General features: G+C 38.9%; 1 protein-coding gene across 24 annotated transcripts in view; it reads left to right on the top strand.

Moving 5' to 3' along the window:
- snap91a (synaptosome associated protein 91a) overlaps positions 1-13,429 on the top strand; it is a 239,065-nt gene that overhangs the window by 105,780 nt on the left and 119,856 nt on the right. For 23 of the 24 annotated variants that reach the window (XM_059645339.1, XM_059645336.1, XM_059645342.1 and 20 more), the window contains 4 exons: positions 1,132-1,225; positions 6,160-6,271; positions 6,450-6,556; positions 9,224-9,265. In XM_059645339.1, coding sequence (XP_059501322.1) covers positions 1,132-1,225; positions 6,160-6,271; positions 6,450-6,556; positions 9,224-9,265 — 355 coding nt within the window. Of the gene's footprint in view, positions 1-977; positions 1,072-1,131; positions 1,226-6,159; positions 6,272-6,449; positions 6,557-9,223; positions 9,266-13,429 lie in introns of all 24 variants that reach the window. The other variant, XM_059645327.1, reaches the window with a different exon arrangement.

Below are 13,429 nucleotides of genomic sequence, written 5' to 3'. Positions count from 1 at the left end.
TGGAAACCCTGACTAAAGGTGATACTGAAAGGGAAAAGAAATATCCATGCAAAATTGCTTAAAATGTTTAATTGGGTCAGTTACTTGCCTTTTTCCATTCTGCCTCTGTTAAAACTGGTGGGTTCAAGGTTCACTGAGTTCAGCGATGAGATTTTTAGTATCACCCAACTCCAACTCACCTGTTTGTGTTAAAATTATCTTCCTGACTTTAGTGCCATTATCTACACACTTTGATACAAGTAAGTAAGACTGTGCTGAGCTAGTATTGACCAGGTCTGGTTTTAGAAGTTATTGCTGTGGAGCCAAAGATTTAATGTTGTTTTTTAGAAAACACCTTTCTGTTTGAACGTATTAAGAGAACATTGAAGATTGTCCTCTGCAGCTGTATTTGGATCCCGCTGAAATATTTCCTGTTTGGAAATGCATTTATGTTGTATTCCCCCTCCTCTTTTGGTAAATGATTGAATTGTGATTATTTTTTTTCATCTTTGCCTCTCAGTACTTGCCACTTCAAAGTTGAAGGGCTGTTGTTAACTTTTCAATTCAAGCAGTTCTTTTAGAACAAGGAGTGAATCCTGACCTATTGTGGTCAATATTTAAACAAAAACAATGGGTCATAATCTGCTGTTGTCTAAATTTGTCCATCTGTTCAGGATTTTAATTTTTTTGCATAACAAGTACAAGCTGAGTATGTCAAAGCAAGAGGAAAAGCATCTGTGATCTGAGTGAACAGGCAAGTAGGTATATACTATTGGAAATAATATTTCCTTATTTATAATACTTCAAAGTTGCTAAAATCAGTAGTTTGTCATTGAAGCTTTCTTTTTTTCCAGATTTTCTAGTCTCCCAGTTACGTAGTTCGACTTAGAGGGGGTGGGGGAAAAGGATTGTAAATTAATTTTCTATGACCATAAGGTTGAAATGGTGAAGACACAAAAAGCAAGAATTAATTCCGAAGCTACAATTTTTTTTTTCAGGGTTGATGGTGTAATGAGAATTATGACTTCTGATAGATTGTTGAAAAGCATGCAAATACTTCAAGAACATTTGGATGCTCTGATGGAATTTGATGTAAGTAGTTACCTGCAGGTAAAATAGGTTATTTAGTTCGGGCGTGTTTTCTCTTCACAGGGCTGATGGTGCAATGAGAACTATGGCTCCAGAAAAATTATTGAAAGGCATGCCAATACTGCAAGGGCAGTTGGATGCACTACTGGAGTTTGATGTAAGTAGTTTAACAGCTTGACAGCTTGTGGTTATGACTACCATTGCATGCATACAATATTGCAAATGCTGAATGCTTAGTGATGCATGGGCAGTTTGTTTTTGTGAAATGCATGACCTTATTTGAACACCTGCTTTTCTGCCTTTTGTTTTTAAATGCATGTTTCCTTCACTTGTAATTTCTTTGCAGCCTGCTCTTATATTTTTCTGATACGAATTTGTAGCAACGAATGCCGTAAAATGCTCTCTTGGCCTTAGACAGTTCTAGCATAATGAAAATTTTAAGTTCAAGTTGCATATCCATTTTTATTGTTGGTTTAATTGCTTTCTTGCTAAATCTGAAAGCATCTCTGGGAGGATTTGAGTTGGATGCAGAAGACCGCCAAATCCTCTACCAGCTATGGTTGCTACTTTCCAATTATTTTGGTACCTTCAGTTTGCTGATGATGGTGTTCAGCTCCAGTTACACTCGGACAAGAAACAGCCCACACCTGCATGCAGGGAAATCCTGTCTATAATTAGGCATGGGCGAATAAGTAATTGCAACGTTTGTCATTCACACTCTCCTAGATCTTTTTCTTTTTCCAAGATCTCTGAATCAAGTCTAGCCATTAGGCAGGCTAGCTGCATTTTTTTTTTGTCTTCAGGTGTTTAATAATTGACTACTTGGGCACATTCGAAATGTGGAGCTTATTCAAGGAAATGCTCCTGTGTGTCCTAGATAAATATGTACCTGTCAGGCAGGGAGGAAGCTGTAGAGTGCAGGAGCCGTGGTTTACGAAGGAGGTGGAATCTCTGGTCAAGAGGAAGAAGAAGGCTTATGTTAGGATGAGATGTGAAGGCTCAGTTAGGGCACTTGAGGGCTACGAGGTAGCCAGGAAAGACCTAAAAAGAGAGCTCAGAAGAGCCAGGAGGAGACATGAAAAGTTGTTGGCGGATAGGATCAGGGTAAACCCTAAGGCTTTCTATAGGTATTTAAGGAATAAAAGAATGGGCCTAATCTTACTTTCGTCAATCAAGGATAGTAGTGGTATGTTGTGTGTGGAGTCAGATGAGATAGGGGAAGTGCTAAATGAATATTTGTCAAACAGTATTCACTCTAGAAAACGACAATGTTGCCGAGGGGAATACTGAGATGCAGGCTACTAGACTAGGTGGGATTGAAGCTCACACGGAAGAGGTATTAGAAATCCTTCAGAAGGTGAAGATAGATAAGTCCCCTGGGCCGGATGGGATTTATCTTCGGATCCTCTGGGAAGCCAGGGAGGAGATTGCCGAGCCTTTGGCATTGATCTTTAACTCGTCATTGTCTACAGGAATAGTGCCAGATGACTGGAGGATAGCAAATGTGACTCCCCTGTTCAAGAAGGGGAGTAGAGACAACCTTGGTAATTATAGACCAGTGAGCCTTACCTCAGTTGTTGGTAGCGTTGGAAAAGGTTATAAGGGATAGGATTTATAATCATCTAGAAAAGAATAAATTGATTAGGGATAGTCAGCACGGTTTTGTGAAGGGAAGGTCGTGCCTCAAACCTGGAGTTCTTTGAGAAGGTGACCAAACAGGTAGATGAGAGTAAACCGGTTGATGTGGTGTATATGGATTTCAGCAAGGCTTTCAATAAGGTTCCACACAGTAGGCTATTGTACAAAACGTGGAAGAATGGGGTTGTGGGAGATATAGCAGTTTGGATCGGAAATTGGCTTGCTGGAAGATGACAGAGGGTGGTAGTTGATGGGAAATGTTCATCCTGGAGACCAGTTACTAGTGGTGTACCGCAAGGGTCGGTGTTGGGTCCACTGCTGTTTGTCATTTTTATAAATGACCTGGATGAGGACGTAGAAGGATGGGTTAGTAAATTTGCAGACAACACTAAGGTCGGTGGAGTTGTGGATAGTGATGAAGGATGCTGTAGGTTGCAGAGAGACATAGATAAGCTGCAGAGCTGGGCTGAGAGGTGGCAAATGGAGTTTAATGCAGACAAGTGTGAGGTGATGCACTTTGGTAGGAGTAACCAGAAGGCAAAGTACAGGGCTAACGGTAAGATTCTTAGCAGTGTAGATGAGCAGAGATATGTGTCCACGTACGCAGATCCTTGAAAGTTGCCACCCAGGATGACGGCTGTTAAGGCGGCGTACAGTGTTTTAGCTTTTATTAATAGAGGGATCGAGTTCCGGAACCAAGAGGTTATGGTGAAGCTGTACAAAACTCTGGATCGGCCGCACTTGGAGTATTGTGTACTGTTCTGGTCACCGCATTATAAGGAGGTGGAAGCTTTGGAAAGGGTGCAGAGGAGATTTACTAGGATGTTTCCTGGTATGGAGGGAAGGTCTTACAAGGAAAGGCTGAGGGACCTGAGGCTGTTTTCATTAGAGAGAAGGTGGTTGAGAGGTGACTTAATTGAAACATATAAAATAATCAGAGGGTTAGATAGGGTGGATAGGTAGAGCCTTTTCCCTAGGATGGTGATGGTGAGCACGAGGGGCATAGCTTTAAATTGAGGGGTGAAAGGTATAGGACAGATGGCAGAGGTAGTTTCTTTACTCAGAGTAGTAAGGGAATGGAACGCTTTGCCTGCAACGGTAGTAGATGCACCAACTTTAGGTACATTTAAGTCGTCCTTGGATAAGCATATGGATGTACGTGGAATAGTGTCAGTTAGATGGGCTTGAGATCGGTATGACAGGTCGGCACAACATTGAGGGCCGAAGAGCCTGTACTGTGCTGTTATGTTCTATGTACATTTAAACCAGAACTCAAAGGCTTAACATCTCTATAAGGTTCAGTGCAGTTGTACAACACAGAAACCTGGCCTTCAGTTCTCTTTTTTTTTCCAAGTTATAACCATCCCCCATCCTTTTTGAGGGTCCTAATTATACTATCATATCTGCTACATACCTGAATCCAGAGTTTGCTGCATCCCATCCTGCAATGTGGACAGTCTCTGTAGCATCAGGTTACTTTTTCGTTCTCTTAAAACATTTTCCTGAATCCCATCCTCATCCCAAAAATGTCTTGGATCATAAAGTATATCCAAGTGGTTCTTTTTGAATTTGTTTAAATGTATTTCAGAGGAGACTTGACAACGGCAATTTGCTTAAATATGCACATTTATTGAGTAATAATAAAAGACAAAAAAAAATTGATAAAGCCTGTAAAAAGAATGGAAAAAAAAATCCTCCTGCCCTCTGCCTGTTGGGAATCCACAGTGACACGGTGGCTCAGCGGTTAGCACTGCAGCCTCACAGCGCCAGGGACCCGGGTTTGATTCCAGCCTCGGGTGACTGTCTGTGTGGAGTTTTCACGTTCTCCCTGTGTCTGCATGGGTTTCCTCCAGGTGCTCCGGTTTCCTCCCACAGTCCAAAGATGTGCAGGCTAGGTGGATCGGCCATGCTAAATTGCCCGTAGTGTTGAGGGATGTGTGGGTTATGGGGGATGGGTCTGGCTGGGATGCTTCAAGGGGCGGCGTGGACTTGTTTGGCTGAAAGGCCTGTTTTCACACGGTAGGGAATCTAATCTACTTGCTCTCCATAGATCTATACTTGGGGCCCCTTCTCCTGTGACAACCAAACTAAAAAGACTTAGCATTGATCTGAACCATAGGAAGTAATATGTACCTCTCCAGTACTCTGTACAGGAAAATCCCTGTTATGTAGAATTTTCATGCAATTGATGAGAGTAGGTTTCTACACTCTAGGAGCTAATGGTTTGGTCCTCTCTTTCCTTTTGATCAAACATCATGGATTCTGTTTGAGTGGCCTTTGCCACATTTGTGTAACCATCACCAACCCCCTCCCCATTCCATTCTGGAATCTAACAATGTCCATATTACCTTGAATGAAAAATAATTTTTTTAAAGTAATATCTTTCTTATGCCTTGTAATCATAACAGGATGGCTAATTTTACTTGGTGTTTGTACACGGTACTCTTAGGTTTGCAGAATAAAATCAGTTAAGCATCTTGAACTTTTGAAACAGATCTGCAATCTTTGAACTAATCTTTTGATAGAAAGTGCAACCTCCAATTGTAAAGGCAATGGCCTATGTTGTATGAACTAAAGGAATATGTTGTGATTTACACTTGTGACTGACGGTACACGTTTGATTATGGCAAATGGAACTTTTTTGAAGTGCTGACCATCTGATTTGCAGTCTGTCTTTTGCTGCTTAGTTTATGCACCTTGTTGTAGCTTTTGAGAGAAATTAAAGGATAGAACCTTTTGAATAATGTGGTAAATACTAATCTTCACAAACAAAAAAATCAAACAATACCCATAGAGGGCAAAATTCTCTGGGAGGTTGATGTATTACATGTTGTTCTCTCCACTGCATCAAACATTTTAATTTGAGATTGTGGTTTCTAGTTGTTAGTTGACATAAGTAGCCGGGTTTTACTGTTTTGTCCATCTTCCACCCTCTGCTCCCAACAATCCAGATCATTTGAAAAAGTTAATAACTGTTTTTCTATTTTATTCTAGGAAAACCCAGAGACTTCGATAATCCCTCTTTTTGTTCCTTTATATATCTGTACTACAAAATTTGAATATAGAAAAGCCCTGAAGTGAAAAAGGCCATTTATTACACATGACCAGCTGGAATTTTTATGTATGCATTATTTAATTTTGTTAGTCACCTTTTTAATTGAGTTTTGGGTAACAAGATTACTTCTTGAGTGTTTCTATGAAGTTGGATAAACCGTTTAAAGCCAGTGTTTACTTACACTTAAGTATAGTATGATTTTCTTTTGTTTCATGGCAGTTGGTGTCATTGCAACATTCAGCATAGACTTGATCATTCTGTCGTCATCTTCTGCATGGAAAAGCATTCATTGCACCATAAGTTGTGTAACTGTGTGCACATCTTTTGAGAATGTAATGTATTACAAGAAAATTTATTTGACAGAGCAGTTGCAAATTAATAATTGTTTGGTATTACAGGTCAGCCCTGGTGAATTATCAAATGGAGTAATAAATGCTGCTTTCCTGCTACTTTTCAAAGATTTAATCAAATTATTTGCATGTTACAATGATGGAATCATTAATTTGTTAGGTGAGTACAATTTTGTAAAATGAGACCAGTAGGAAATAAACATTTTCCTCTTTTGATAACTTTGAAAATGCTGTCTGCATCATTAGTTTTAGCTTTCAAAGCACCATTTCCTTTTACTACTTAAAGCAATAATCTACATTCTTGGTAATATAGATAAATTCAACTTCTTTTATTTTAGAAAAATATTTCGAAATGAAGAAGGGACAATGTAAAGAAGCATTGGAAATTTATAAAAAGTTTCTTACTAGGATGACAAGGGTCTCAGAATTTCTTAAAGTTGCTGAAGTAAGTAACTTAAATCATTTTTAAAACATTGTGGTGTCTGCAGTATGACCTTGCTTTGACACTTCTTCTGACTACTGGTTCCTTTGAGAGTGCAAGATCTAGGAACCAAATGGCTGTTCACCCTGTTGATTCTGCTCTGCTGATGTTTCTCAGCCCCTTTTTCTTGCCTTCTCCCTTTAGCCTTGATCCCATTACTAATCAAAAACCTATCAATCACTGGTTTAAATACACTCTCTGACTTGGCTGCCACAGAAGGCTGTGGAGGCCATGAGATGGACAGATGCACCACCTGATGGTTGGTTGAAGGAATTCCTTCTCTTCTCAGTTCTAAAGGAATATCTGTTCATTTATAAGACTGGGTTCTAGAATCTCCCAGTGGAATCATCATCATTTTCATGTCCACTGTGTCCAGGCCTTCTAGTATTAAGTTTCGATGAGATTCCCCCTCATTCCCTTCTAAACTCCATTGACTACAGACCAGAGTTCTTAACTGCTCCTCATTTGATATGCTGTTCAACCCTGGGACCATTTTTGTAAACCCTTTCTGGATCCCCTCAATGGTCAGCATATCCTTCCTTAAATTATGGGACCTAAAACTGCTCAATGTTTCTAATATGGTATGACCATAGCTTTATTCAGCTTTAGTCCTACATCTCTGTTGTATTCTAGCTCTCTTGAGGTGAATGCTAACAGTGCAATTGGCTTTCCAACTACCAACTGAACCTGCATTTTAACCTTGAGAATCTTAAACTAGGACTCCTAAGTACCTTTTTGTGTTTTTGATTTTTTTTTCAAGCCTGTGTGTGTAACCTCACACATTGTCACTCCCTCAGCCACTTATTGCTCACTCTCTTAGCCAGTTCAAGTCCTTCTGCTGCCTCCCTGACTTCTCACTGCTACCTGTCCCTTCATCTGCAAACTTAGCAACAGTGCCCCCAGTTTTTGTGCAGATTTTTAACATAGAAAGCGAATAGTTGTGGTCCTAACACTGACCCTGATGGAATTCCACCAGTTACTGGCTGCCATCCTGGAAAAAGACCCCTTTATGCCTACTCTGCCTTCTGCCAGTCAATCAAGTGGCTTGTTCAGAGAAACCATGTAGTTTGAGGGGTTTTTTGTTTTTTTTTGACTAGAAGTCTGTCACCAGTGGTACTCTGGAAGGATCCATGCTGGGGCCTCAGTTTTGTAATATAAAATAATTGGATGAAAATGTAGGTGGCCTGATTTTGTAAGTTGCAGACAGTGCAAAAATTTGTGGAATTGTGGACAGTGAGGAAGCTTGCCAAAGGATACAGTGGGATATAAATTAGTTGGAAAGTTGGGCAAGAAATGGCAGATGGAGTTTAATTCAGACAAGATTTGGCAAGCCATGTTGCAGCTGTGTAAAACTATTTTTCGAGTTAGACTACATTTGGATTATTGTGTGCAGTTTGGATTAAAGTGTGCTAGCTACAGTGAGATGTTGGGCAAACTGGATCATTTTCCACTAAAGCATGGAGGCTGAGGGGTGACCTGCCTGAAGCACGTAAAGTTGAGGCAGGTTTAGGGTGATAGTTAGAGACTTTGCCAGATTGTTTCAAATACTGTAAAGTACAGGTTTAAGACAAGGGTGGAAGCTTATAGATGTACAAGCAAGATTTTCCTTTTTAGAGGGTGATACATGCCAGGACCATGCTGCCAGGGAGGTAGTAGAAGCAGATGTGATATTAATGTTTGAGGCATTTAAACATGAACAGGCAGGGAATAGAGGTACATTGGTCATGTGCAGGCAGATGGGATTAGTTTAGAATGGCATTGTGGTGGTGCAGACATGGTGTGGCGAAAGGCCTGTTTCTGTGCTGGCACTGTTCTGTGTAATTGATGGAAGGCTGTTCAGGAGTATTTTGGAATTTTGAGTTTGGCTGTTAAAGGCGTAGTTGAGGGTTTCTCCTTGCCACTCCATTTTCTCCATGTTCAATTCTATGTTTTGTTTTACCGTGTAGTCTAAAGTCTTCCCATGTACATCCATGTATATTTTCCAATTGTTTCTCTCACTTCAACAGTTTCCATTTTCTGGATCAGTTTGTGTCTCATCTTAGCCAGTCAGGTTAACTTTGGGTAAAATTCTGAAACAAGAATTAAAATTCACATGGGCAAATAGAGGTTAATTTATGAAATAGAGCATGGATTTGTTATGGGAAAATTATGTTAAACTAACTTGCTAGCGTTTTTGAGTCAGCCAAGAACATTGACTGTTCATGAACGTCATGTACGTACCCACACAAACACAAAATGCTATGCAACAGATTTGGTAAAGTGAGCTACTGGAATAAAGTAGTAGGAGCCAGAAATGGATACAGAATCTTAAAAAGGTTATCTGTCTGTCCTAAGTGCATATGTTTATAGTCGCCAGCCCTCAATATGTTGCGCTTGACTTTTTTAAAATCAAAGTCATCCAAGCACCCATGTATAATGGCATCTCTTCATAGAGGCTGCTGAGGTTTTCCAGCACTTCCTGCTTTTATTTCAGATCTCCATCACAGGCAGCATTAATTTTTGCTTTAATGATTAATGTTGATTTATTTCAATGTACTTTCAAAATTAAAACTCAAGTTTTGAATTTGCATTCAATGAGATCTTAACATGTATTCTAGAATAATCACAGATTATTTTAACTTTGTGTTACAGCAAGTGGGTATTGACAAAGGTGACATTCCAGATCTGTCTCAAGTAAGTTTATTTCATATTACTTTGACATTCTTGTTCAAATATTAATCTGCATGTTACAAGTGCGTACAAATTTCACATATAGACAGTATCTAACCATAATCTGCTTGTGGTGAGGCCGGGTAGGTCTTGCATAAGTACTTAAATTGGCTGATCTTATTGTTTCAATTCCTGTTCACACTTGTTATTGTCACTGATATTGCTTCATTTGCTGATGATCTGGGCAACAACAACAATGGCATAGAAACTAGCACTGAGCGCTTCTTACTGGATCATGTTTGTGATCACAAATGAAAAGTGCATGTCACCTGCTGAGAGCAAACTGGATTTTGCATTGGATCATGACATGCTCATGGACCTCTGAATTAGTTTCATTCCTAGAAATAGTAAGAGTAGTGTATATTTAGCTTTGCTGTTTCATCAGTATCATTTGAGCAAAATTTATCACAAAACAAGAATTTTTTCTAAAATTTTCTTTGAATAATCTATTTGGTGGAGCCAATGTAATCTTGTTTTTGAGCAATGGCAAACCAGTATTTACTTTGAAACTAAAATAAGTGGAAGAAGTTAAACTCAATGTTTGAACTTTTCTTCCATGGAGAAAAAGTTCCCATGGGTAAATTACTTTGAGACACAAGCAGCTCAGGTGTCATCTCTTTGTCCGAAAACAGAATTTATCTGTGCAGTGATAACCTCTAACATATTAGAAGCAGTTAACAGTGTTCATCTAGAATTCTAATGGAGAATTCAAGTTGAAAACAAATGCTAAAAAGTGACGTGCATGTTTTTCATGTTGCCAACTTCGTTTGACAAGAAACCACCTTCTTTGTGATCTTAACGTTTAAAAGGATTAGGTTTTTTAACTTTATTTTTGAAATCTGCTTTAAATTTATCTAACAATGTTACAAAAACTGTTACATTACTACAGAAAACAAGATTTATTCAGTCTTCACAGTTTTCAATTTAGGGATTGTGCCGCTAATCTCATTATGATGGTGAATTATTCTTGGTGGTATTTTAATATAATGGTGGACAATAGCATCATTGTTATCTTTAATGTGTAGTGTTGGATTTTAAGTGACAATTTGCAGTTTTTGTAACATTTCATCAAAATCATTTGGGTTGCATTTTGCTACTCCTTTTAGTAACATACTGTTTGATAGTGTTTTGAAAGTATACACCAGTGGATCCAATTACCGTGTTCTGTATGAGAAATATTTTGTCTATGTATCTGCATTCTTAAATGGCAATGGTCATCACAATCTCAGAATTGGTGTAGAAGGTTAGCTGTTGACCCATCATGCCTGCACCAGTTGTTCTACCCAATGCCAATCTCTTGCCTTTTCCTGGTGTCCCTGCATATCGTTTTAATCCAAATTATTATGCAGTGCTCCATTAAATACCTCAGTTGAACCTGCTTCCATCACATTTTCAGGCAGTGCATTCTATACCTTTAACTACTACCTGTGTCAAAGTTTTTTTTTCTCTCACATCATTCTTCATTTGTTTACACATCACTTTAAATTTTTGCTGTTTCATTTGTTTTGCTTTTACAAATAGGAACAGATTCTCCATCTACTGTATCCAGCCCACTCATGATTTTGTAAACCTCTATTGTGTCTTCTCTCAGTCCTCTTCTCTTGAACAGTCCCATCTCGTTCAATCTATCCTTATACTTAAATAACTGGGTTCTGGGAATTAGAGCTTTTCTTTGTAAATTGCGTCTGTTCTTTCTCTCATGCATTCATACCTTTCCTATAATGTTGTGCTCGGAACTGTGCACACTACTCCATCTAAAGTCTAACAAGTGTCCTTGCAAGTTCAGCATTACCTCTGTGCCCCTATTAATAAAGCTTAAAGCACTGTTTTATTGTCTGTGGTCTCAGCCTGTCCTGCAATCTTCAATGATCTGTGCATGTTTACACGCGGGTCCCTCTGCTCCTGCACGATCATGGGAATTGTACTCCCTACTTTGTAATGCCTTTTGTGCTTTTCTGACCAAAGTGCATGACTGATTCATTTATAAATTCCTTCCATGTGGCCCTCTGAATGGCAGTAGTCCCAACATAGATCAGCACTGCAGTTGGAGCTTCAGAGCAATGCTGGCCACTGTAAATCTGCTGGTTAGTCTTACCCTGAAAAGTACAGTGCAGTCAAGAAAGTAGTAATCGAGGATATCTGCTAGCATGTGAATTGTATCATCATAACTACCAGGCTAACTTTTGCATAGAATTAATAGAATAAATTCTTGCAGGAAAGATGGCTACATATGGGGTGGCATGATAGCTCAGTGGTTAGCACTTCAGCCTCACAGCGCCAGGGACCCGGGTTCAATTCCAGCCTAGGGCGACTGTCTATGCAGAGTTTGCATGTTCTTCCCATATTTGTGTGGGTTTCCTCCGGGTGATCCGGTTTCCTCCCACAGTCCAAAGATACACAGGCTAGATGGATTGGCCGTGCTAAATTGCCTGTAGTGCTCACGGGTATGTGGGTTATAGGGGGATGGGTCTGGGTGGGATGCTCTAAGTGTTGGTGTCGGTTTGTTGTGCCGAAGGGCCTGTTTCCACACTGTAGGGATTCTGACCTGATCTGACAGTTAAATTTAGATGCAGAATTAGAAGTTGACCCATGTGATAATTGTGGAGATGGAGTGCAAAAGCATGGCATGAATTTCCTTTTGCTTTTAAATTTTAAAGCTTTATCACCTTGGTGTGGGAGTGTGGAAAATTCTGTAATTGCCAGACACCTTTTTTTTTTAGCTTTCCAAATATCGTGTTCAGTTTTCATCATCAATCCACCAGACGAACTCCCGTATCTTTTGTTTTTGTCAGTATGTAACTACTTAATTTGTGTCAAAATTGCACTGTTTAAACTTATGTTTCCGGTCCTTTGCTAGAAAGGAGTGTGATGTACACTCTGCTGCAGAATTGTAGTCATTGGGGTGGGGTGGCGTGGGGGGGTATGGAAGCAGTATAGATAGCACATAAGCATTGTTCAGTGTCATTGCCACTCCTTCAGGAATGCACAGATTAACAAGAAAGTCAGCAATTTTATTGTATTACTCAGTGCACAGCTATATGCTTAGGTGTAGACTGCCTAGAAATTGTAATGATGAAACTATCAATACTTTTAATCTTTTGATATTGCTAGAACCTTCTTAAACAAGGCGTAAGTTTCTATAATCAGTGTAGATGAGTTTTTAGCAGTGATAGAAAATTTGAGCAACAAAACTGGCCCTGGAAGAATTTTAGTATTTGCAATACTGTTGGATGTGTAGTTAGTGAATGCATGTAATTTAGTTAAACTATTTAAATTTAGGAATATTTAATGATTTAAATTTAATCTAATCTAAAACTTTAAATGTATATATTTAACAAGCATTTTGAACTTTTAAAAAAATTTTAGCAAGTTTCAGTCTTCAGTATTGCTATTTGAAAATGGTTTTTTGTGATTGTCTGCTTGGACAGCTTGATTACTCCATTACTCCAGGCGCATGTTGAGATCCCACGAAAGACGAAGATTATTAGTTATGATGTTATTGCACAGCAATACAGCCAGAATTGTCATTGGAGAAATCACTAGATCTCTCAGTAAGACTGAGTCAAATGACAAGCATGACTTCCATTTGGAAATTCCAAGCTGTAAATACTTTGTTAGCTCCGTATTGTTTTGGTATATATTTATCACTATCACCTCAAACTGTGGATGTAGTGATTGAGCCTGCATAATTTTAAGGAAAAAAGGAATTTCAGGCTTAGAGTTACGAGGTTAAAGTAATCAGAAGCTGATGATTAAATATATTGAATAATGAAACATTAACTTAGATCATAATTTCAATCCTCGATTGACCTTGGAGTTTGATTTGGGAATACCAAATGTAGATTTATGACCAAGAGTGCTTTCTATTGTACAAACACAGATCAAGGCCATTCACTGGAATGACCAAAATAGTTGTTAATCCGACACTTGCAATGCTGTTCTTGCATATAGAATGATGAGCTGAAGAAAAAATGCTGCATAACGTTGACACAAAGCACTCACCATCAATCAGAGCGGAATGGCAGGAAAGTATCTTGTGTATGATGATTCCTTTAGTTTACCAAAGCTTACACTTACAAAAGTTTATTTAATTGTTGCTGATGTTTCTAATAAACATTAACATTCACC

The sequence above is a fragment of the Stegostoma tigrinum genome, chromosome 4 (assembly GCF_030684315.1).
Source record: "Stegostoma tigrinum isolate sSteTig4 chromosome 4, sSteTig4.hap1, whole genome shotgun sequence".
Lineage (NCBI taxonomy): Eukaryota > Metazoa > Chordata > Chondrichthyes > Orectolobiformes > Stegostomatidae > Stegostoma > Stegostoma tigrinum.
Note: the sequence above shows the minus strand (reverse complement) of the source record. Positions and strands in the feature narration are given on the sequence as shown.